Source organism: Chaetura pelagica, unplaced genomic scaffold, assembly GCF_000747805.2.
Source record: "Chaetura pelagica isolate M959 unplaced genomic scaffold, ChaPel_1.0 scaffold3, whole genome shotgun sequence".
In the NCBI taxonomy this organism is placed as follows: domain Eukaryota; kingdom Metazoa; phylum Chordata; class Aves; order Apodiformes; family Apodidae; genus Chaetura; species Chaetura pelagica.
In genome coordinates, this window is record NW_009952974.1 from 8,383,230 (window position 1) to 8,409,770 (window position 26,541).

Genomic DNA, 26,541 nt, shown 5'->3' on the forward strand with positions numbered 1-26,541 from the left:
TGTCCTGATGACAATAAGAAGAGAAATTGTAGAGTATTTAGTTATTATCTTTTAAAAACTGTAATTTTAGTGTTTTGGTTTTTAAAAAAAATTGTTCTAGCTTGTGACAGTAATATATTATTTTATATATATACATTTAGGGCAATATATGAAAAACTAATTGTGATTGGACTCTGATCTCTGTATATATATTATTTAGTAAAAATCTTGAGTGTCTCCAGATGTTGAAGCAGGCTTTTATTTTTAGAGACAGGATATTCTTTATAGAAACAACATAATAGCAGACCTGTCCCCCACTGACATTATTTACCTGAGAATTAATAGGACCTAGCAGCTCACAGGACTGAAAAAACATAAATCTTATTGACCTGCTGGCCTTAATTCAGCCTTGCCCCCATGTAGAAACAAGTCAGCTACTAATTCTGCTAGGCCAGTCAAGAATATTGACCAAAGTCTCCCCTCCCTTTGGTCAGGACCCTTCAGCCTATTGCAAATAATTTGTTACCCTGTCAGTACTGATCTCCTGCTCTATGCTTCCCTTAGGTGCCGTGTTCATCTTGATGTTCCCTCTGACCTATCTCATGCTGCTTGTGGCAATGTTTATTAGACTTAGAGGGATGGAACATAAGCTGGGGAAGTGAAAAATTGGATGGAGATTAGGGTTAGCCTGTAATGTCAGATGTGATTGTATGGCTGTAGGTCTCTACAAACAGGTCTCTTAAAAAGGACCATTTTGGCTTTACAAGCACAGAATTCTTTCATTTTGTTGCATAGCAGGTATTACACGCTCTAGCTTGTTCCATTTCTCATTTCTAAGGCACATCTTTCTGTAGTGCCTCTCATCTAATTTTTGTTGTCTTTTTCAAATGTCTCTCAGTATTCTGTGAGATCTCACTGGCTTTTCTTCTGACCTATACTTGCACTCTTGCCTTGGCAATCACCTGTTTTTGCCCCTTCCCATGTTTGTAGGAAAGTGGTTCACTTTGAAAATTAATGAATAGCTCCGCAGAGCATTTTCACGACATCTTTTTAAAAGTTTACATGAAGAATAATTAAATAATGAATGAAAAAAAGCTGTCACTTAGTATTGGCTGAATGCCACAGTCTTTTGTTGATCATTGGCTTTGAGGGTTTGAAGTTTGACTTTGCTTCAGCTTCACTGACAAGAAACCTTTTCAATATTTGTGGGGACTTGCCATTATTGGTGAAAGCTGTAAAATTGTAAGATGGCATCACTAGACAGAAAGAGTCACTTTTTAACATACAGTTGTGCTAGTACTTGGTTTTGTTGTGGTTTTGTTTGGTTGGGTTTTTTTGTTTGTTTGTTTTTGTTTTTTCCAGTGTCAGTGGAAAGTGTGTGTGTAAGAGGGTCCTTCTACATTCAATCTCCACTGATTCCTTGTTTTCCCATTGTCTGGCAAGGTCTGAGACCATATCTTGTGGTAGATCTTTGCACAAAACACCTCTCCTCTGGAGCTACATATGGAAATAGGAAAGAAACGTGTGCAGTTAAAGAGACTTTTTAGCCCAGTCACAAGCTGGAAAAATGTTTTGCTAAAAGATTTGTTGGGCGGAAGTAATTGATTGAGGTACTTTAAAAAGTCCTGGACTTTAACGACTTCAGTAAGATGCTTATATCCTCCATATTCCATGTGTCCTTAACGCTTGGACCAGAGCTATTGCTTTTTTCCCCCTATATATTTTCTTTCGTACTGTGACCTATAATAAGTTACATGTATCATGTAAAATTTGTGAAGGCTTTCTTGTCAGTTCCTCCAAATCATAGCATGGCAAAAAGGTAAAAGTCCCTTGAGCAAACCATAACCATGAACAACAACATAAACTGTTTAGGAAGTATTGCTTTTGTCCTTTCTGCTTTCTCTTTAGCTTTGCCTCCCTGCTGCACTACAATAATGAATCATGAGTCATGTACTCCTACACAATTCACCATAATCACTATTTCTCCTAAATGGAACAAGGCAACTTTTTAAACTTTACATGGAGTGCTGGTTTCCTATCTTTACCTCACTGTTCTGAGAGGATGGAAAATTGCATGTGATTCAGCTCTAGCTGGCAATACATAGAAGAAGCTTCAAGGCATTGAGTGTTTTCCAGAGGATGGAGGAACCCTTTGAATCTTGATGTGGTCACCCAGTTATTTGAGACTTGGCTCAAACCATTGGCAAAATATTCTCTCTCAAGGCATCTTGTCTTTGCAGTGTGTTTCCTTAGTAGGCCACAGAAGTCTGCATTTGCTCCTTCTGGAGACATTTCAATAATTTCATTTCAATGTTCCCTTATCGGCCCCCGTCCATCATGCCCATGAGCAGGCATCTGAAAACCTTGGTCTTGGCAGGTTCCTAAGGTAGATTCAGATCACTCTGGATGGAAGGCAGCACAGGCAGATGTACCTTGAGCAGCTGGCACTCACACATGTTCAGATCCAGGACAGTCACTATTTATGCAATAGGGACTAACTTGCCTGATTGACTAAAGGGCTCTTAAAGTACCTGCTCAAGTCCTACATGCCTGGTGTGACATGGAGGCCTGTGGGGTATCCAATGATGAGGAAGTGGGGAAGTGAATATGCTTCATATGTGTGTTCTTCCTACCAAATGGGTGTATTTTCTATGTTAAAATTGTGTTTGGAATGAGAATGGGAGGCATTGAGGCAAAAATATCTGTGGTGTTAGTATTCCATTAAAAATACCTTAATTTCCCTAAATTAAGGGAAACATTTAAAATTTCTTTCTCTCCACCGCCATTTTCCCTTGCAATATCATGTCCATTCATACAGTTGGGATTTCTGGAAGTTCTTAAGTTGTCAAGCACCATAAATTATAATAATATAAATATAATAATTATAATAATTATAGTATTTTTTCAGAGCTTTAGAAATCCCACTACATTTTTTTTTTCCTTTCCACTTAATAAATAAGATAGGTAGCTAGGACAAGCTTCTGTATTGAAGACGCAGAATGCCAGGTTCTGGAAACAATTTTTGGATGTTAAATCTGTCATTTTCAAGGGCTATGCAGAAAGTAATTGCTTTTCAAAAGTTGCCTATTTAGTTGATAAATTTGCTACTGGGTTCTTAAAATAAAATGTAGGTGTTGGGAAGAATTTCTCCTTTGGAATACATTAACCCCAAACAGCCCTTCTACTTAGATTTTTTTATGAGAAACTTCTCTGCAAGATGTATTGATCTTAATAACACATTTCATATCTCTCATTTTTAGGGTAAAGAATTAATGCCACAAAGTGCAGGTATTTACTGCACAATACACATTTCCTTCAAATTTTTAGAAAATCTTGATATTTATATGTGCTTATTTATGCTTGTATGTACTTTCCATGTCTCTGAAAATTTAATACAATTAACAATACATTTTAAATCTTTTATAATATAACTTGGATTTATAAAAGTAATCCTGTAAAAATTAAAAAGAATACTTTATAACAAGGGTCATTATTTCTTTAATCCCTAAAATAATTTTACTTAAGGAGTGTTTTACTGCTTTGAAGGTAAACCAGAAAGGGCCGAGCCTCTAATGCTATGAATGCATAGATTTGAACTAACTTTATATTTTGGGTTTTGCTTCCTATATGCATTTTGATTAAGAATAATCTTTTTTAACAACCAGTATTTGTACAATTTAACAGTCGATTTATAGCATTGTATAAAGGTGACATTGCAAAGCAGATCAATTTATTGCATTTATTTAATAAGCTTTCAGATTGTAAATAATCTTAGTGTGTTCTCTCAGAGGTTCCATTTTAAAAAATCATCCTCTTCTAAAGTCTAATACTGAAAATATTTATGTATGTGCTTATGTTTAGCAAAATTGCAATATATCTGGAGTAAGTCAGCATTTTACTTTAACGTGTTTTTGCAGGAACAAAATCATAGTTTTTCCATTAAAAAAATTTATTGATGATAGTTGAAAAAGCTCAGAAAGGCCAGATAAATCCTATGGCTCACTGATACCTAATTTAATTCTGATTTTTAAAATTATAACATAATTTTTGAACAAAGAATTAGCAGGAGAAATAGTTTTTGACCTATTAGATGTACATTTTTCATCTGAGAAAGGCCAATAGGCCAAACTCTGAAGTGTGTCCAGAGCCACAAATCTGTGTGTGTGTAGCTTAGTGCATTTGATCTATACATGTTTTATGGACCTGATTACTACTGTCTGTGCATGCATGCACAAAATATCTTGCAATGTATCCACCATAGTCCTTGGCTGAGAGTTAACAGAATAAAGAAATGTTTTAAATATTATTTTTCTGTTACAGGGTGGTTCCTCAGAAGAGGGGAGAATCAAACCAAACTGACTAAATATAGTTACAATAAACTGTAATTGGCCACTTCAGCTGTTACCATTTTTTTGCAAGAATGACACAAGCCTTGGAAAAACACATTTGAAATAAACTGTTCTGTAAACATGGAACAAAATGTAAAGCATTAATCCCGTTGTAGATTTTTAACTAACAACTTCAGTCCTTTCTCAGGTGATGGGACTCTACAGGACATGCTACATAGTGCAGGTGGTAATACTGTCAAAAAGCGACACCCAGTGTGGTGTTTTTGAAGACTTGGCTTTAAAGCATTATACATCCATTTATTATGCTCATCTCTTAAAACTGTGTGCAAATTGTGTGTGAGAACATTTATTAGGTGGGACCTGTTGTTGACAGTATGTACTCTGATTAACTTACAGCTCTTACTGTTTCCAATTCTTTAGTGCCTTTGTAGCCTTGCTGAAAGAATGAGAAATTATGTAATTGAGCAAGGCACTGGGCAAACATAAACCAGAGCAGACTTATTTTACAATATTTAAGCAATATTCAGGCATTTAAAATGGCATCTTGATTACATAAATAGTAAAACATACAGGAAAAGTTCTTAAAGATAAATGAAATGTTCTTATTCAGTTAGGTAAACTATGAGGAACAAATCTGAATCCTACCGGATATCTTGTAGTTGACTTCAGATGTTATTTTTTTGAAAAAATCTGGTCAGTTAAAGTGAGATCTTACACCTTCAGCTCCTGTATTCACTAAAAAAAATGTTACTTTTTTTGCATTTTTTTGTTGATGAACTATCCTGTTGTTACCAGTTCTAATTTTACCATTGATGTCAGTGCTGTTCATGAGCTATCCACAACCTCTGTGTTATGCTGGGTCAGAAATCCTCTAATGACTGCTTTTGTGTACAACATTAAAATTACAGAATCTAGCTGATTCTTGGGACTTCCTTATGACAATGGGAATAAGAGCAAATTGTCTTTAGGTCCTCTTGAAATGCAGAATTTTGGAAAAAAAGTTGTTTTGGAAAAATACTTGGTTTAGGATTGTGACTTAAGAGTTAATTTGGTATTTCTGTTAGAATTTTTATACTCAACAGAGTTCTTGTTTATTCTCCTCTTCAAATTATCCTCATGTTCAAATAATGTAAGTCTTTGGGGGGGAAAAAATCTGTTGAAGAAGTTCATTGGAACAGATGTGGATGCTTCTCTCCAGAGTAAGGCAGCAAGAAACTGTCAGAGAAGGCTTGGTGTTTCTGATGTGAGCCTTGTGGTTGGCATTCTGGTCTTAGGAAATTTACAGAGCTCACTGGAAACTCTTCTTTAGTACTGTCTCAGGGAGCTTCTACAGGAAAAAGCACCTTACATTATGGACACTAGTTGATAATCTTCAACATCAAAGGTTACTTGAAGTAGGGTAATTTTACTCATTGGATTTCTTTCCTCTTCTTTATTTCCCTTTGCTTCTATCAATCACTGTCATTTTGCCAGCAAGTCAGAATTCATTAATTTTTCCTTTCTTCCCAGATGGTCTTTTTTTGCTCCACAGTTGTGCTCTTTTAAAAACCAGAAGTTTTTAAGTCTTTATTTGGATTGTTTTATTTTTTTTCCTCTATCATTTTTGTATGGAAGCTGTTCCTCTCCCCGTCAATTTCTTTTTTTTCTCCTTCTCTTATTTTCCTAAACCTTTTACAAGGACTTAGATTCCTCTCTATGTTTATTGAAATGATGACTTGGTAGAAGTCTGTCAGCCTCAGTGCGTTCACACAGAAGGAATAAAATCCATTTTGATTTGTCCTGTTCATCCATTTCAGTTTCTAGATTTCTCTTTTCATTGTGAACTTGATACTCTTTGTATAGAGAAAGTTTTATTCAGACACACATGAATGTTGTGGCATTTTAGGGCCTGTTTCCTGGTTTATTGGATAAAGTACAGTCTAGGCTCAAGTCCTGGATTCAGCCCTAGAAATTGAGTTGTGAACCTGAATCTGTGCTTCCTGATGCAGGTACAACCCAAGCATTGATGTGCACAAAACTAGGATAACCAGGCTGACTAAAAAAAAAGCAGGAATGTATTAAATTACTAAACCAAAAAAGCAATCTGTGTGCACTTCTGGAAATTATTAAAGTCTTAGGAAGGTAACCCCATTATTTTAAAAATGTTTGTTTTGGTTTCGTTTCTGCCCAAGGAAGGGGAAAAGGAAGTGTTGAGTACTACACTACTGCTGCCCTTCAGTATCTTTTTAATGAATTCTTTTTATGGAATACGTTTTTCCTTGTTTCATGCACCACTGATTGCAATACATTTGAAATACACCAAAGGCAGCAGTTCTCTTAAATGATTTCTTGGGTTAAATGTAATAAGCAAGAAGAAAGAGATATAAAAAAAATAATTTCAACTTATGGCTTTTGCTTCATAAAAATATCTTTCTAGTCTCCTACATAAAGTGAAGTTGAAGAATTAACTAGTCCAGAGCCTTTTCTCCAGGTTTTTTTAGCTCTGCTTCTGCAGGGAATTCCTGTCAGCCTTGAATTTCTTTGATGCATTGTGACAAATGCTGCTTTGCTCTGTTTTCTGCCCCTGCTGGAGTCTCCATGGGATTAGAGATCTCGTGCTACCTTAGTTTAACGTTCTTGACCTTTTTCAGATGATTGACACTGCTCAATGATTACAGCAAAGCACCAATTATCCACTAGCTGTGGTTATGCTCGTTTCAAGGACAAAATAAGTGTTATTTGAGATGAGTAATCTGGACTGTGTCTTTGCTGAGTAAATGTAGGAGACCTGCCTTTTGTGAGTCATGATTCCTGTTTTGTGGTGCTTTCTGAACATTTCCCCTGTGGTTTCCTCCTTCTAAATGCTTTACTGTGCTCTGATCCTGTTAGCCTGCAGAGCTAAGACAGCTAAATCTTTTGGGCTTGATCAGCAACATGAAATTTCTTAGTCTCAAAGGCTCAGAGATGGTGGCAGACATGGCAATGTGTATCTTACAGATTTAAAAAAATAGAAGAAACGAAAGCACCCTAAGCTGCTAGCAATGTTTTTTATGATGTGAACACATAAAGTTGTGTAGGGATTTTGTGGTCTATCTTCTGTGGTGTTTTATTGGGTTTTTTTTAGGTCTCTCCCCCCCCTTTCTTTTCCCTTTAGTGAATTTCCCACACGATTTCTGTCAAGGTTTGGCTCACAAATAGTACTGAGTTTTTGAGTTTTGTTAAGTTCCTGTACACACAAAGCAAACAGCAACTTTACCAAATGTTCAGTCAAAGAAATCCATGTGTCTTTTCATATTACTGTTTTGGAAGACATTTTACAGAACACCTGACTGGCTTTAATTAAAGTGAACACACACAAAAGCAAATATGAAAGAAAAAAAAATAATATCTGGCACTGCATCATAAAGACATCAATACTTCAGTTTTGTTCTTTATCAAGTAGTTGTATGTGTGTGACGCTGCATCATCATTTTTATAATCAAGAATGTTATGACTGTTCAGATTAGAATAATCGACAGTATACAACTGCACAATTATAATGATTATTATATCATTAATTCTATTATCATTATTAATATTTGTATTATGTTGCTGCAGTCCTTTTTTAAAAGGTAATTTTTACCTACAGGCCATCGAACATTGTTCATTGGAGTTCATGTGCCACTGGGTGGAAGAAAAAGTCACCGACGCCATAGGCACCGTGGACATAAACACAGAAAAAGAGACAGAGAGCGAGATTCAGGATTGGAGGATGGAAGAGAGTCTCCTCCTTTTGGTAAGATACATTTTGGTTTTGCATAGATCTTTTAATAATAAACATCAGTATGATTATGCATGCCTTGATGAGATAAGGTTTGAATAATAATAGGAGAGGAGTTTTGGAGAACCCACCAGAGGTTCTCCGTCTTCTGGAGAACGAAGATTTTTTCCTGTGATAAAGAGCAGCAGCCAGTGGCAATCATGATGTGAGAAATTTCAGTAGTGTCTACCACCATAGGAGACTGTCCATGAGTGTTCTCATAAAGGTAGACTGCCATCACCACTGAGAGGGAATAAGTGCTTTATGGCATCAGTTGCCCTCAGTGAAGGGTCTGGAGTATTTGCCCCTAAAAAAACAACATAGAAGAGCTGTGGTTCTTTACTGTTAGTTTTGTAATAATGTTGATGTTATTGAAGCTGCAGTGTTATATCAGATATGAACTGTGATCCAGATTATGTTTGCCTTTTTCCTTACGTGACTCTGTAATGTGCCATTTTGAGATGAGTCTGCTGAGGACTTGAGAGCAAACAGGAGAACATACCTTTCCATAAATGAACCTGATACAAAATTAAAATTCTCGAAATTTTAAATTAAAACATTACAGAGAACAGAAAAAAAGGGGGTAGAGAATAAACAAAGTCAAGCTTTGTCTCAAAACACATGAGAATATTATTTTCTGTACAAAAATAAAAAGTGCATGTGTTGAAATGTTCAAGGCTGTCATAAGCATTGAAAATACAATACAGGCAAGTATAGAAAACAGTTTGTCAGTGTGCAACAGAGGAATGTTTTTAAATCACTAGGGAAATGTGCCAGAGTAATTTCATGTTACAGAATAGTAATTATAAGGCTTTTTTTTTAAAATCCAAATTGTGTATTATGTATGTAGAAAGCTTTGAAGTAAGAAGATTATAAATGCTGATGGTTAAATATGTTAAGAGCTTGAAATACTTGAATGTTTCACAAAGAATTATACTGAGAATGAAACAAAGTCAAGACTTTTTCAAACTAAGTAGATATGAATTATGTTTTGAAGACAGAACAGTGAACTAAAAATTGGCTATGATGGTTCTGTCTGGTATTTCAAATGTGCAAAGACCCAATAGTATATTGGAACTTGTTTCTTGGAAAACAGCAAAGTGAATAAATTATTAAAATAGTTTTCAAAAAGAATATGCATATATCCGTATAATGTCAGATTAAAAAGAAACAATTGAAAGTTACATTAGCCAAGAAGTAAGATATCTTAAACTATGAAGCAATGTCTTCTGTTGAGTCATCTGGTTTTATTTAAGTGCCAGTACATGACACATTTTGGCTGAGAACTTAGCTATGTTCTTTCAGCTTCTGGAGACCTAGGCTTGTGTCCTTCCTAATGACAAAAACAGGAAAAAAAAAAAAAGAAATTAACTGGCTGAATCTGTCCTTAATAGCCTTTGACAGTTGTGCATACAATAAAATGCACTGTTGAACACAGTTCTGTGCCAAGAGAAAATCAGCCTGTTTTCAAGAGAGCTCCAAGAGTGGAATAGAAGTGATATGAAAAAGATAGTTTTGAAGTGCAATTTGTAACTTGGTGTTTACAGCACTTCTCTGCAGACATACTGGAACTGCGCTTTTGTAAGCCCCATTGTCACTTGTAAAGGTATTTTAACTGCCAATTAAAGGGTATGTAGGTCATGTCACATAAATTACTACTTTTATAAAGCCTGGGACAGACAAGGTATAGGCCAGAAGCATGCAAGGATCTTCTCTGGATCCAGAATGCTGAAGATATTCTTCAAAATGCTTAAGTGGTAACGGTTCAAAAGGAGTCAAAGCCAGAACTCCCATATATTAAGAAAAATCTGGAAAAATATATATGTTTCTTGTCCTGAAGTAGGGCAAAAAAGTATCTAAGTAGTAAAATTTGAGGATTTTTTGTCTGACTCCTAGAAATTTGACCAGAGAACCAGACTGACCGAGCTCTAAGAGTTCTCTATCTAGGCAGAAATGTGGCATCCCAAAGGCAATAGAGAAAGAGATTTGTCTTATGAAGGCAGATCTGAAAATTATACAGTGATGAAGGTGTGAAGCACGCTCAGAGCAGACAGACAAAATTATACAAGGATTAATTTGTAGTCTATATCCACATTCTTGCTTTTACTATGGATTTTCCTTACAGGAGTTTTGGATAGGTTGTGCTGCCTGGGAGGAAGCATTCATTTTAGACAGAATGTAAGCGTAGTGTTTCTGTGCTTTCTTTACACAGAGAGAGCAACATGTACTTCCCACACTAAATCTGCATCCCCTAAACCTCAGCGACATTTCTTAGTTCTCATTCCCCATGACCACAAGGTTATAAGAGGCTGAAAGAAGTTGCAAGGGAGCAAAATGCTCTTCCTACTCTTGATGCATACCATAATATGAGGGACTATGTTACCTAAGAGTGCAGATCCAAAATAGTGCCTTAATTTATGGATCATTCTGATTTAGTGGAGCATGCAGAAATGCTTGGCTCCCTCTCACCGTATACCCCTTTTAACACACTTCTGCTAAATAATAGGAGGCTGTATTCTTGCGAACTGGAGGGAAAAGAAAAAACATTTCAACAAGCAGGTGCAAGAAGAAAGATAGAGTAAATAAGCACTGTGAGACCAGCTGATTGAAATCAGTGCTTTGAAGTAAGTCAGAAAAATACATAAGGATTTTTATTATACAAGAGAATAAATTAGCAGTTTTTTGAAGCAGTGAAGCATAAAAGGAGGTATAATAAACCCCAAAGATATAAAAACTCAATAATGGAGATTCTGGAACAAGTAAAGGCCTGAAATATTCAGACATGAAATACTCCAGACTGCTCAGTTAACCAAGCATAGGATGAGGCATTATTTTTTGTCTATAACTTCATCTGTGAAGTACCCTCAGGGGCAGATCTTGGTCTGCCATCACTGCTTCATAGTGCTGTGGGACTGTGCAGGCCCCACTCTGAAGGGAGAGGTGCAACCTGGTTTCTATTCAGTGAAAAACTGTTTTTAAAACAATATTTGTATCAACATGGCTAGTAAACACCTGTATTTGATGTAATGCCCATGGCTGGTAATCCCTTTGAATCCTGGCTGGTAAGGCTTTACCAGCTACTTTCTGAGGGAATGTTTCTGCAGAGAAGAGATTTTTTTAAAAATAATATTCTGATGGAAGCTCAGAAGCTTTTTTTTTTTTTTTTAATAATCTCCTACTGTCAGTTTTCAAAAATAACTTGTGTTCTCTGTGTGGAGATGCAGAGATTGTAGGAAAGTATGAATATGTAGTTAGTGAAATAAAAAGGAATAGAGTCCTGTCTTTTGGGGACACAGTTCAGTTACTCAAGTTTTGTTGTTGTTTTTCCCACACCTGATTTTCACAGTTTGTCTGTAGCCTCTTGATGAGATGAAGTTGTACAAGATATTTCCATTTTGCTGTAAGGATGTGCTTTTTGAATGGCATAGGCTGCAGATTACATGCTTGCTCATGTAGGGGCTTTTTTGGGTAGTAAAAATTAGTGGATAATAAAAATAAGTGGTTTAAAGATCTAGCTTTCCACCATCTTGCCTCATTTTTTTGGAAGAAAAGGAGAAATCCAGTGAAGTTATCCACTCTAGTTAAAAATGCATTAATGCTTTTTGCTTTATTGAAGAGGTTCACCATTCCCAACTGAAATGCTGTTGTAATTAAGGCCCCAGTCTCATGCCTGGTTTAAGCTTTCCTCCTCCACAGCTTTTCCTGTGGGGCAAGTATTGTGGTTGCTCTGTGAGTTATATTTGCCCTGCGAATTAAATCTAGTTTTGCACAAAAGCTGTTCCTATCCTAGAGCAGCTCCTTGGTTCTGTTTGCTGGGCAAGTGAGGGGTGCCAGCCCCAGTGGGATGCAGGGCCACAAGCCGGCTGGGACTGCTCCATCTGGGTCACGGTGGCACTGAAGGTCTGGTGCAGATTTCCTTTTTGATCGTAGGGTTGCACTTGCTTGGTATGCAAGTGGATTTTAGTGGCAATTTTAAGTGTTTTTTTGATGTTTGTTTTTTGCCTGCAGTCAGTGAAACAGCTCTCTTGTACTCACACTTAAAAGGCAAAGATACTTCTGTTTTGAAATGGGGTGGAATGGGACTCCAGCTCCCAGCTGCGTGTCTTTAAGGACAGATTTTTTGTGAGAGTGAACACAGCTGTGAGGACTGCTCGTTGGCTTAATTTCAGCCTCCTATGCTGTCTTCTAGGACTAGACACTTGGAGCTTGTGCTAGGTATGGTTTATTCTTTTAAGAAAATTGTCTTTAATAATCTCTAGCTCTAAAGAGGCTTAAATTTGTAATTCATGGTATTGGATGTGGCAAGGGAAGCTGAGTAGCTCTGGAGGTAAGCCTAAAAGAGGACTGTATGCAGGGTTTGGGAAAGGCTAATGCAAGGTAATGCAAGTGAAAAATGAATTGCAAAGGGTCTCTTGGTTACTAGGGGGTCTCAAAGTAAGCATATAGAAATAACTCAACAGACTATATTTGGTAGCTAACTTCAGATTTCAAAGGTTTATTCATGGGGCAAATTCAGTTATTTGTAAGGAGTATGGCTATTATGAGAATTCTACCCTTAACTGTATGCTTTGCTTGCTGAAGAATGAACTTGGAAATTTGAATCTCTGGGCAGCTGTGGAATGGATTAAAGCAAATCTGGATTAAAGTAATGTATTGTAACTGCAGTTTTAAGAAACTAGCAAAAATAAGAGAATTGAAGCTTAGGAATTGTCCATATTGTCAGATTAGATAAATTATTAGATAAGATTATTTGCCATAGCCCTGAGGTGATAGAAACCATTAATGTGAAGAAAATTGAGTCCTTACTGAAACCGAGGTTATACATAAAGAAATAAAGTGCCAGAGGAGCAAGCAAGGGAATGCTTTTTCCCAACCTAACACATGGTTTCTTGGGTCTGTGAAAAGATATCCAGTTTTATGGCTGTTTACTATTTTATTTGTAATTAGTAATGTAACTTTAATTAGAAAATATTGCAAAAAATAAAATAATTTGTGATCCCTGCCTTTACTGATAGCTGAGCTATAGGGCAAAGTGCAGTCTTCACAGGAGGGAGTTAGGGGGAGTCCCCATCCACCACTTCCTTAGTGAGCACAAGCAGGTTTGTCTGTATGTGAAATGGTCTTTTCTGTGATCCTTTGAATTTTTCAGACCATTTTCCCTTTGTTTGAAAGGAGTTGTTATGGATGTCAACTGTCTGCAGCCCATCCTGTGCAATCAAAAAAACCCTATCACAGTATATTTAATACTAACTTTAACGTGACTGTACAAGAGCATGAGGCATGGATAAATCTTTGTTATGCTTTTTAATATCTTACATAAACTTTTTCATGTACATTTTATTTTAGTGTTTAGCATGTTTTCTAATGTAGAAGAAGTAATTTTTCACCCCTACTTCTATTGACCCCAGTAAGAAACATTAGCCTTCTAATACTAACCTTAAATGCAGATTCTTTACTCACTTAGAAATATAGATACCTGTTCTGACAATTGAGCCAGTAGAGTATTACTAGAAATACATTTTTGCACTCTTTCTAGAGTTTATCAAGAGCAGAGTACAGAATTTGGAATACACGTTATATGCACCCAAGGCTGTGTTTCTGCTTGTGATGTGACTTGGGCAGATTGTCTGCAGTTCTTCCTGATGGCGGGGCAGTTGGTTTCAAGAAATCCTGGCACTTCTTGAGGAAGAAGTGTGGGTCACTCAGAATGGTGCAGTGCAGCAGGTTATATGCTGGGTTGAATTGAAATGGAGGGACCAAGAGTAATCCTGCTCTCTTATCCCAGTTCTTGATTTAACCTTGTTTCTGGAGGCAAGAGGGAGTGCTCCTGGCCCAGAATTGTGTTTGTACTTGGACATTGTTTAAATGAGGGGAATGCCAGTTATGGCTCTCTCCTACATGTTTTGAAAGGTGGGATAGTGATGTAGGCCATTGTTTCCCCTGCCTGCACTTGGTGCTGTTCCAGGGAGCAGCTCTTTCTGTTATCCTCTGGGTATAAGTTTATTAGCAGTTCTGGCTTTCAGTTCTGCTGTTTTGGCATGTCGGTGCTAATATCTTACTTTTTGTCTTGACTTTGCAAAGAGTCGTAATAGTGAGCAGTGTATTGGGTTGCTGCATGGTTACTTCCTTTATGCAGCACTGAATCCCAGTGTGAATTGCTGCTTTTGACAATAGTGTATCCACCAGGTCTTAATTTTTACCCTATTAACAGTGTAGTGGAGAGACACAGATTGTTAAACCTGGAATATTTAGGTTTTCTATGTAGGAGATGAATTTGAGGTACCAGAGGTAGTTCAGATGTCTGAGTGCTACCTGGATGGCATGAGCCTCAAGCACGAAGAAACCCCAGAGTAATGCTGAGTCTGGCAGGAGGCTCCCATGGGCTGGTGGAGCCACAGCAGAGATCTGCTTCAGCCTCTCCTGACTGAGGTGGCTCATGACCTGTACATGGGTGGTTGTTGATGGTACTTGTGCTCCTGTCGTGTACCAGACTTTATGCCCAGGCCCAGTAGGTCCTGGAGGATTTCCTGGTCTGGCAATGAGCCATTTTTTTGGGAGAATCATCAGCTGCTTAGTGTTGAACTTTAAATTTATGTTGCTTCTAGTATATCTGTGGTCTGGTATAAAACAAATGCAGTGATAGAATACTAATGTAACAATTAGTCCCATTCATTTAATTTTTGTTTAGTTAATCTAGATTACTTTCATTACTTTTTAGAAATAGCAAGAATAATATGAAGGATTATTTTTTTTTATGTTGGCTATAGTACTTGAAGATAGATATAGGTAATATTCAAACTAATTTCTGTTTTCTTAGACTTAAAAAGAAATCTACTGTCCTAGTTTGCAAATATTATGCTTCTACATTGAGGATTAAGTTATCACAGTTTGACAATCAGCAACTGAAGTATTCTTTCATACTGTGTTTGAATCACAGATTACTCATTTTCCATATAACACACCAATGACATATTTGGTATTTATTACTTGCAAATAGCAGACAAATCCATCTGGCATTGCTCACATGAGTAATCCTGTTATAACTCAGTTTTGTAAGTAGAAAAAACAGATCTGATTTAAAAAAAAAAAAGTTTTATTGTGTTCTTATTGCTCAGTTCTCTTGAAATAAAATTGTTGTACTATATAGCAAACAAGAACAACTTCTTTTCAGTTTTCCTGGTATCTGAAAATCACTCTATGGCTTGCAAGTTTCATATACCAATACAAAGTACAGCAGCAAAGTGATATATAGCCACAATCTAGCAGCTTATATTACTGTTGTGTTAAGGAAGAAGAATTTAGTGCATATTTTGTCATTTATATAGATTTTTCGCTGTTGTCAGTCAAGTAGTTTTATGTTACACAGAAGACCCAGCAAGAGCAAATCAGAGCAGTAAGGTGTTTCCTTGTTACTACTCACTGGACTTCAAGGGATTTCTGATCCTCTGCTTTCCTTCCCACCCTGGAAGTGTTTATTAGAATGAGTATCATAACTGCCATAAAACTGCAGCTCTACTGTACAACACGACTCATTTATTACTTAATGGTAATTGTTGCTGTAAATCAGTTCTAGTGCTGATTTTATCAAGAGTACAGGAGGTTCTTGGCCATGCTTATTCTCAGATTCTCACTGCAGTCCAGCTCTCTCCCAGAGTAGGTTGTTTTCCGTATTCTGTCAGTAGTTACATGCATGTGTCCTTAGCAAGTTTGTATCTCATTGAATTTTTTCCTTCTGGTTAATAGTATTAGCAAATTGCACACGGCTTGACCAGAATGTACTTTCTAGTCTCAGATTTAATTTTGATGTTTGCACTTTATCCTTCTCTGGAAGGTACCAACATGTGGATATGAGGAACATAAAGAATTTTTTTTAAAGTGGGTAGGTAGAGGCTGCAGGGAGGTCTAGAATAGAGGTTGAAAGGGTCTTACAAAAAGGACTAAACAGTGGGAGAGAAGAGTAATAAAAGAAAGGGTTAATCGAAGTACATTTTGCCTGTTCTTTAATGATTCACCAAAAGTAATTTCTGTCCCCTTAGCTGTCCTTCTGCTGTTCCATTTTCTAAAGCTTAACAGTATCTGAGCCCATCTTTCTCTCCCTTGTCTCCTGTATTTCTTCTGGGTTTCATTTCTGTGCTTTGTGAAGGATTAAATATGCTTGACCATACTACATCTTTATATTCTGTTTAAGCAGCTTCACCGCAAGTGAAAACTGTCGTATATTGTAAGTGTTCCACTGATAAAAGGTATCTTTACTGATGAATTTAATCTCCTGTATCAGTGGCCTGTTTAATTATTTTGATCAGTGCTGTATTTGCTCTTTAACTAGCATTCAATGAATGCTATAATCTCAGTTTTTCCAAGATTCAGGGAGCTTGAGGATCCTGTGCAGTAATGCTTTTTACTGCTGCATGGGAAATAGTGTAGCTTGTCTTTCAAATATGGCTGTAGAACAGAACTTCATTTAGACAATGTTCAAGGAATTGCTGAGCTGTTCTGCTGGATGATTAATTTTTCGGTCAACTGACAGCCTGGCCCCTCCCTGCTCGCTCTTGATTTCTCTCAGAAATCTATAATACATTAGCAGGAAAAATAACTATTTCTAGAGACTTGAGTTTAATCCACATTTTTTAATTTGAGATTTGCCTTCAAATAAGAAAATAGGATTTATTTTTTTTTTTACCACGTACATTAAGGTATTCTATGAGTCCTGGAAATTTTCTGCATTATATGAAGAAACAACAGTACATGTCCATAATATGTTTAGTGGTCTGCATTAAAAGGTTATGAAGAAAATGGTTTTACGTAATAGGAACGTAAAGGGAAGACAGAGACTGGAAGAATAAAATGGGGAAGTGGGGACAGATAAACTACTTGTTCACATAGAATAGTGTAACCACGTAGAAATAGATTACGAAGGTGCAGGGCATGGTAGGTGCAGATAGTATGTAACCTTTTTGAAGTTCTCAGTTGTATATTGATGTTAGAGAGGTTCTTTTGGTTTCTTGCTCTTGCTAGGTGATACAAAGAATGCACATCTAGTATGGCAGCTTTGTGAGCTGAGCTAGATCTGTAGATTTAGACCTATGATGTGGAAGAGTAGTTTTTTTAACACTGGAGTAGAAGAGTTTTATCAGCTCTATCTAAGCTGCTCTCTGTGCTGCCTTTCTTCTGTATGTTATGATTCCAGCTTCCAAGAGTCACTACTTCTGTACATCACATACTGTCTTTAGATGAGTTTGTTTAATTAGTAGACTAGACAACTGCAGTAAATCAAGGTCTCAATCTGTAGGTGTTTGTGTACAAATGTTCTTACAGTGTATCTATAATAATGTTTTCTCTGTGGCAGCAATGTGCGTGGAAGAATCTGAATAAACTCATGAAACATCAGGTATTTGCTTGCTCAGGGCAAAATAAAAAAAGCTGTTGTGGACTTGATATTTTTATTTTTCCCCAGACACCCCATCACAAAGGGTGCAGTTTATTCTTGGAACTGAAGATGATGACGAGGAACACATTCCTCATGATCTTTTTACTGAGCTTGATGAAATTTGTTGGCGTGAAGGAGAGGATGCAGAGTGGAGGGAGACAGCAAGGTGAGTGCTTTAATGAGTTTTAAAAAATTATCTGTAGCTATGGGTTGTGGATGTGGTGAGGAATGATTTTAAAGCTGTGGCAAGTTCAGGAACAGATTTTGGATATGAGGATTAAAACAAAACCGTAATTTTAATCCTCAGACTGCTAGTACTGCTACAGCATTTGTTGTTTCCCAGAGCCAAATGTTTTCATCTGGATTTAGGAAATATAGGTCAGAATGAATATCAAGGAAAGCAATCAAAGTAATCATATATCTAAATTTAAAATGATTGTTTTGTTAATATTTTAGATTATAATTTTAAGAAATGTTCAAACTTCTGAATCATCAAGACACTGATAAAATTACCTTTATGAAATCATTAAAGGAAAGAATGACATTACTTTTGGACCAGTAATTTTTACATATTTTGACTATCAATGAACAGTTGATTTTGAGACTGGGCGTATTCAGTGTTGGATTGTTTAGTTTCTGAAAAGACTGTTTAGATTGCATTTTTGCTGAAAAAGATTAATATTGGAACAGAATTTTTTTTTGCATGTTTGTTGACTTAAGCACACAAATGGGATATGGCTTGCTTAGTTTTATTAAGACTTCACATTTCCCAGCTATCCTTGCTTCCTTTTTTAAAATTTATTTAGAACCTTATTCCTGTTGTTTTCATGCCAGTATTTGTTGACAGTGTTCCTCAGTGGTGCCCAGAAGTCTGTGGACCACATCTTTGGTGGCAGTGGGTTACAAATTGTTGAATTTCTGAAAGAATTTTGTGGGGAACTATGTATGTGAGCTATTTGACATGAATATGGCTGTTAGCTTTCCGTTTAATTCCTGCTTTCCCAGAGGGCCACAGAATTTTCTGTGACCTTTCTTTCCCTTATGTGTCCGTATAAGGCATAGGCAGATGCTAAATACAGATCCTAACATGTAGAAGATTCTCATATGGGGATTGTGCTGCAAAATTAATGTAGTAGTGTTTCTAAATAATCTTATTAATATTCAGAGAGATAAAATCTAATCAAGTTAATAATCTGCAGTGTTCTCACACTGATTGCCTTGAGAAAAGCAGGCTTATGGTAGACCTTATTACCATGTTCCAGTACTTAAAGGGTGGCTACCAAGAAGATGGAGACTCTCTATTTACAAGGGGTCACATGGAAAAGACAAGGGTAACGGGCAAAAGTTGCTCTTGGGGAGATTCTGTCTGGACATGAGATAAATTTTTCACTGTGAGGGCAGTGTGAATTGGAATAGTCTCCCAAGGGAAGTGTTAGATTCACCCACATTGGACAGTTTTAAGTCTCAGCTTGACAAGGTGCTGAGCCATCTCATATAAGTTATAGTAGTACCTAGAAAGGTTGGACCAGGTGGTCCTTGAGGTCTCTTCCAACCTGGCATTCTATGATTAGGAATATAAAGGACCTCTTCTATAAAGGGTATCAGCTTCTATTGTGATTAAAATAAGAAACACCATGGCTTATGTTACTAAGTGGGAAAATAGCAGTTTCTTGAGTTCAGCTAAAAAAACCCCTTTGCAAATAATTGAAGAATTGTGTTTCCAAAAAGTTATAACAATTTTTCTTAACATAAAACTTAATCAAGATAGAATTTGAAAGGAAATGGTGAAATAAAGACATTTCTATTTAGATTGTATTGTCTGTATGTACAACCTTTCCAGTTGTCATTTGGAAACTAAAAAATGAAAAAGGTTAATAGAAAAAAAATGAGGTTGTTGAAAAAGGACGGGTAAAGCAGCCTGTATTTTTGGAGATCAGAAAATAGCTAGTAGTAATAGCTAATAGTAATATTATTAGCTAATAGTAACAATTTCTTTAGCTTTAGAAATAAGATAAACACAAAGAAGGAGTGTGTCTGCCATGCAGGAAGAACTGATCAAGACAAATGTTCTTCACAGAATGACAGAATATTTAGGGGTTGGAAGGGACCTCTGAAGATCATGGAGTCCAACCCTCCTGCCAGAGCAGGACAAAAAAACCTAGGGCAGATCACTCAGAAAGGCACCCAGACAGGTCTTGGAAGTCTCCAGAGGAGTCCACAACCTCTCTGTGGAGCCTGTTCCAGTGCTCTGTAACCCTCACAGTAAAGAAATTCTTCCTTATGTTGAGCACTCCTGTGCTTGAGTTTGAGTCCATTGCCCCTTGTCCTGTCACAGGGCACAAGTGAAAAGAGGTTGTCCCTGCCTTCTTGATGCCCAGCCCTCATGTATTTATAGACATTAATTAGGTCCCCCTTCAGTCTTCTCCACTCCAGACTGAAAAGCCCCAGGTCTCTTAGCCTTTCCTCATAAGGCAGGTGTTTCAGTGCCTTAATCAACATTGTAGCCCTCCTTTGGACTCTCTCAAGTAGATCTTCTTCAGTTTTGGATAAAAAAATTCCAGACAGCATTTGGTATTGGGTGGCTGGCTGTTAGAAAAGAAGGTGTTGCCAGTGAAATGACCGAATTAAAAATGAAGGCAAGTGTCAAAGTGCTTTATCTGTACAAATAAAAAGGTGCAATTATTTCCATCATAGAGAGCTGAAAGAATATACATTTCATGTTTTCTGTGAATCCATCAGATGGGTCATTGTACTGTAGCAAACACAGCAAGAGTATTCAATAAGGATAAAAATGGTCAAATCAGAGGCCTAATAGTCAGATTTCAGAGCTGTGCAAAGCTTAGAACAATATTGGAAAGAAAGAATAATTATAGACTTTGAGCTAAGTGGAAAATTAATAAAATGCAATACAATGGTGTATCATGTCAGACTAACTTAATGATATTTAATCAGATAACTGATTTTTGCTTTCCTGACAAAGAAGAAACAATGAATCTCTCTTTTGATATGATACAGCAGTGGAAATTAATGACTTAAGCTCTGTTCAAGTGTAAAATTACATCAGTGGGTAAGGAACTAATTGAAGAGGTGCAGCAGGTCATGCTGAAAGATTAAACTGTTACTGTAGAAGGTAGTGACAATGAACTGCTGAAGAATTAGTCATACTAAATGGCTTTATTATTAAATGCCAAAAAATAGGATTATAGTAATGAAACTTGCTGATAAGAAATTAGGAGGTATAGTTACTGTAGAAATATGTAAGGATATGCACGAAAAACAAGGTGGCTTTGAGTAGGATAGAAATGGGATGGCATTTAATATGCAAAATCATGTTCTTACAAACTCATGTAATGGATCATTTTCAATAATGGTGGTTGATTCAAGGCTTAGGAAATACTGATTTGATTAAAAACATCATATGGAGAGAATACAGCCTGAGTTTGTTGCTTCTCCAGCCTTATGATATGTTTTCCGTTTGTGTGGAAAATGCTTTTGGAAATATTAGTAAATTTTACTATCTGGCTTTTAGTTCCAGGTACATGAATTTCAATGCAAGCCATACAGAGGAAGGAAGACTCTGTCATTAATTGCATTTAATGAGAGTGATGGCACTAAGTGATTCTCCATTTCACCAAGCTCTGCATGCACAGAAGGGTTGGGTTGATTCTGATGGAGTAGATCCCCTGGATCAAAAATTTCTTCCGAAGAGATTAGACCACAAAAAAACTTAAGTTTGTCACTTCTGTTTTGTTTCAAACATTCTTATTCACCTTGGTTGATTTTCTAATCTGGTAGAATCTTTCTTGGTGTAGATGTGTTGGAGAGGGTCCAGAGAAGGGCCATAACAGTGATCAAGAGGTCTGGAGCACCTCTGCTACAAAGAGAAGCCGAGAGAGTTGAGGCTGTTTAGCCTGGAGAAGAGAAGGCTCGTGGGAGACCTTATAGTGGCCTCAGTATCTGAAGGGGCTACAGGAAAGCTAGGGAGGGGCTTTTCATCACAGAGGGTAATGATGGGACAAGGAGTAATTGTTTTAAACTGAAAGAAGGGAGATTTAGGTTAGATATCAGGAAGAAATTCTTCACCATGAGGGTAGGAAGGTGCTGGAATAGGTTGCCTACGGATGTTGTCGATGTCTTCTCCCTGGATATGTTTAAGGCCAGGTTGAATGAAGCCTTGTGCTGCCTGGTCTAGTGTGAGGTGTCCCTGCTCGTAGGTTGGATCCTGATGGTCTCTAAGGTCCCTTCCAAACTTAACCATTCTGTGATTCTGTTACTCTATGATTCTAATCAGTGTAGGCAGGCAAAAGCTGGTGTGAAAATGTATGCAGTTTGTAGGATTACATTAATAACTCACTCTTGAGCAGGCTGTAAGTAAATACATACTCCAGCTCTCTGCTGGAGACATAACAGACTATAAAAGAGATCATGTCCAACTCAGCTGCTTCATATTCTGCACCAATATGTTGTGAGTCTACAACTAAGTGTATGTACTCTTTTATGGACTCTTGAAAAACAGGGCAGAAGATGTGACATATGTATGTGTATACATATGCATCTGAGTAATATTTCCAGTAGTGACACACCTCACTGAAGCTCCTGTTGGCTTGTTTTGACGTGGTGTCATAGTGTCGTTCTGGTTGGAAAAGACCTTCCAAGATCATCAAGTCCAACCACTACCATAATTCTGCCACATCCACCGCTAAAACCCTGTCCCACAGCACCACATCTGTCTTTTTAGATGTCTCCAGGGATGGTGGCTCAACCACCTCCTTGGACAGCCTGGATCACCAAGTCCAACTCACGCCCCAGAACAAGACAACCCTGTCCCTGAGGGCATTGTCCAAGTGTTTCTTGAATATTGTCAGGTTCAGTGCCATTACTGCTTCTCTGGGGAGCCTATTTCAGTGCTCCACCACCTTCTGGATGAAGAATCTCTTCCCAATATCCAACCTAAACCTCCCCCTGCACATCTTCCTACCATTCTCTTGGGTCCTGTCATTGGTCATCAGAGAGAAGAGGTCAGCGCCTACTCCTCCTTTCCTAACAAGGAAGCAGTAAACTGTAAGCAACCTTGTTCCAGCAAGGATGTTATTAGCCATCTCATATGAACTATAGTAGTACCTAGAAAGGTTGGACCAGATGATCCTTGAGGTCCCTTCCAACCTGGCATTCTATGGCTCTATTAGAGGAACTGAACTGTGGCATTGAAATACCTTTGCTAGTCTTTACCAGTAAAAGAGAACCACACAACTAAGAGAGCTATAAATATATTCCGGGCATGTGGGATACAAGTGACGTATGAGCTCATTATGCTAGTGGGATTGGTGGTGTTTTCTGGGAAATTATGAAAGGCTTTTCTTTATCAACCATAAATATATTAAAATATGTATTTTTCTCTGAGAAAACTGGCAAACTTGGGAGCTGTGCCTGAATTTTAATTTCAAGCCATTTCTGTCCTTGAATCTTGTACATGAATTCAGAGGGTTGTAAAAAGGTATGATTTTTAAAACCACTTGAACACTTGGAATTGAATGACTATGCATAAAATTAGAGAGTTGCTTAGGTGTTCTGCTGCTGTTTCTCATTTGATATGTTAAATAAGGATTATCTGACATAGCAGAGGAATATTTCTGAAAAGATAAAAGGTGATAAACATAATTTTCCCTTGATGAGTATCCTCATGTAATGCTTTTTAAAATTGTAACAGAATTTTATTCCAAATGTAGAATTCTCTCAGCTGGGTATGATTTACGTTTATGTACTAGCCTGTTGGCTCATTAAGTAACAATGTATGGTAATGTGTTTAAACACAGAAGTTTTAGTAACAGTAGGAAATTGGATGCAACCCATAGAGTTATGTTATTCAAATTGATTGAAACTCAGATGGAGATTATTATGATGGCAAGTATGATTATTTGAGCAGTAACAATAGTTTCCTATGAATTTTTTTGTTTGTAAGCTTTGATGTCTGATTGACACCATAAGCTCTAATTAAAACTGTTTCCATGATTGATACTTTTCTTGTCCATGAGCCTGCCTCTGTCCAGTCACCTGTCATAATGAAACTTCTAAAAACATGTTTGTCTTTTGTCGCTCATTTAAAGTCTGTTTAGGATTGGTCAATATATTCAAAATAGGTTATATCAGGGACAGATCGCAGCACTATAATCAGATAAGCAATGTTGAAGATTATCTATATGAACAGAAGGTAATGACAGTATGAGGTTTCTGATGATACTATGTAAGAATCTATGCTGGGATCATTGTTTAGGATTTATGTAGCATGACTTTTAATTTTTTTTTTTTTTTTTTTTTAATCAGCATAAACCAAGATGATAGTATGTCAGAAATAATTGGGATTACCCAAGTGCAACAGTCGTAATCTTACAAAACTCCTAAAGAGATTAGAAACACGCACAAAACATGCACAAAGAAGTATGAGAAGATAAAAATGTAGATACTTTGCAGAGCTTTAGGAGACAGTAGTTTAAGCAGGACAACTAATGCACCATGTTTGTGATGTTATGGCCACAAACAGGTCTAATGTATTTTTAACTTGGAAATGTGAGCACCATGTGTAAGCCAGGAGCAGCCTCTTCTTATGGAGTTCCAAGTGCAACTGCAAAATAATAAAAAAAAATATTACTTTTTTTTCTTCTCACATGTTTCTCTATAACCTTCCTGAGTTGTTTTCAAACCATAGCTTCAAATGGGGAGGGAGGCAGTGGGTGAGTGAGGTGTGTTAATTTGTGTTTGATTTCTGTTTGGACAGAGTTTTGACAATCTATTTGGGAAAGCTTGTTTGCATATGCAAATTCAGTTTAATGGTTAAGCTCTGGAAGCAAATTTTTGTTTGTGTTGTGTCCTTGTGACTTTTGTGGAAGAATGAAAACGTAAAGGAGATAGGCTGGGAGGAGAAGAGAGATTGCAGTGGAGAACAGAAGTCTGGAGAGGAGGTCTCATGGGCAAAAGTGAGGTATGGCCAATACAGGGGGAAATGGAGGGGAAAAATGCTTAAATGCAAAGAGGAGGGGGCTAGACACAGGAAATTGGTGCTTTTGAAGGCACTAAGGTGTTGCAGGCAAATAGTTTATGTAATCAATGGGACATTGATTAGGAGGCATCTCGTACAGTTAGAAGAAATGGAAATCATCAGAAAGGGAGCAGATATGGTGGTGATGAGTGGGTCACTGAAGTTGGTGGTTGCTTGCAGGATGGCATCAGAAGGGGAAGAATCTGGTACACAGATATTGAAACAAGGAAAGTATGTAAACTATTGGTACACAGGCATATTTTACAAGTAGAAGCAGAGCAGTTGGTCTGGGAACCAAATAGGACAGCTGGGTTTGTTATTGGGCTGTGAGGCTTGGTAAAACTTGAAATTGCTCACATTTAGAGGTCTTAAGGCTTTCCACTTCCCTGCTGTTTGGAAATAAGTGTGAAGGTGCTGTCAAGGTGTGAGGCTCTGCTTGACTTCTCTGCTGCCTGATCCATATAAAATAGCTGAGTGCTCTTGAGTGGAGCGAAGGAAGATAGTGCTGTGGCTGCAGCTGTTCAAACCTTGCCAAGCTGGCAGGCTGCATGGGGCCTCACAGCAGCAGCTGTGTATGCTTGAAAGACTTAATAACTTCAATTGAAAACACTTTTGCATGTATCAACAGACTTTTCTGGGTTTTTGTTTGTTTAGTATTCTTTTAACATTTTAAGTGTGTCATTTTTGTAAGTAAACAATCAAAAAGTTGTGCAAGTTAATCCAGCTGGCTAGTAACAAAAGACTTGATCCTGTTGTGCCAGTTTCATGTATCCTTTTGCGTTACTGAAATCTCTCCAGATTTACACTGAACATAAGACACAAATGAAATTCAAAATAGTGAGATACGATGTTACAGAATTGTAAAGTGGTGCTATTTCATGTCATTCACGTAGCTGTTTTGCCTCAGTAAGGCCCATATATTGGGGCTTGAAAGAACATGCACAAGTGTTTATACATGGCTTGTGTTTGCGTGTATGTGCCTGTGAAATTTAATTTTAATTGACTGAACTTTTAACTGAAAAATAGCCTAAATTTGGCATAGTTTTACTGCCATTATCAGTAGCTGAGTGCAGTTAAGTAACTCAGTAACAACTTTTAAGAAAGTTTTTAGTAGTGTCTTTTGTGAAAAGATTATGGTGGTGACAATAGATGCAGATTCCGTGAAGTACGAAAATGTCAGTATATTTCCTTCAAATGAGAAGTGTCTCCTCTCCGTTCTGTTAGTCTGAAGTGAAGACTAAATGGGAGAAGGGTCTCTTGTGTGTTCCTGTTACGTATAGCTAGCTTTTCTTTTTCTCTGCCACAAATTCTTCTGTCTTTTTCGTACTTCATGTTGTTCTATCATAGAAATATAATTGTATGTCAAAGAATTACTCCAAGTACAATATAATTACTCAATACACTCCTCTTTTAATCTCTGTGATCAGAATTTGTCTCAAAAATGGTATAATACAGCATTATATGGGAAGGCACAGATGAGGGGAAATTTCTCTTATTTCCTTCCAAGAAAGAATTAAGTGAAATCTTGAAGACATGTTGGTCAGTGATCTTTCAATGTCCATGGAAGTAATTTATTTGTTATTCCTGCACACAGTGGAGTTAAAAAATTGGTTGTTTGTACAGGTGGCTGAAGTTTGAAGAAGATGTAGAGGATGGTGGAGAGAGGTGGAGCAAACCATATGTTGCCACACTGTCACTGCATAGCTTGTTTGAGCTGAGAAGCTGTATCTTAAATGGCACGGTTCTTTTGGACATGAGAGCTAACTCCATAGAAGAAATTGCAGGTATGTATTGATGTTGCATTTATTAATTGCAAAAATTAGTAATAAAAATAAAAAACTTACAGACTTGCTTACAAGAAAGCTATTGCATAATAATCAGTTCAGTTTAGAAACTACTAGGAAATATTTCACTTAATATATCAGAGCAGAAACAAATGTCTGACACAACTGGTAAATATTTTATTTATATTTTT

At 37.1% G+C, this 26,541-nt stretch overlaps 1 protein-coding gene across 2 annotated transcripts in view; it reads left to right on the forward strand.

Moving 5' to 3' along the window:
- SLC4A10 (solute carrier family 4, sodium bicarbonate transporter, member 10) overlaps positions 1-26,541 on the forward strand; it is a 117,238-nt gene that overhangs the window by 27,965 nt on the left and 62,732 nt on the right. For both annotated transcript variants that reach the window (XM_009996091.1, XM_009996092.1), the window contains exons 3-5: positions 7,936-8,082; positions 17,561-17,699; positions 26,190-26,350. In XM_009996091.1, the coding sequence (XP_009994393.1) occupies positions 7,936-8,082; positions 17,561-17,699; positions 26,190-26,350 (447 nt within the window). The remainder of the gene's footprint in view (positions 1-7,935; positions 8,083-17,560; positions 17,700-26,189; positions 26,351-26,541) is intronic.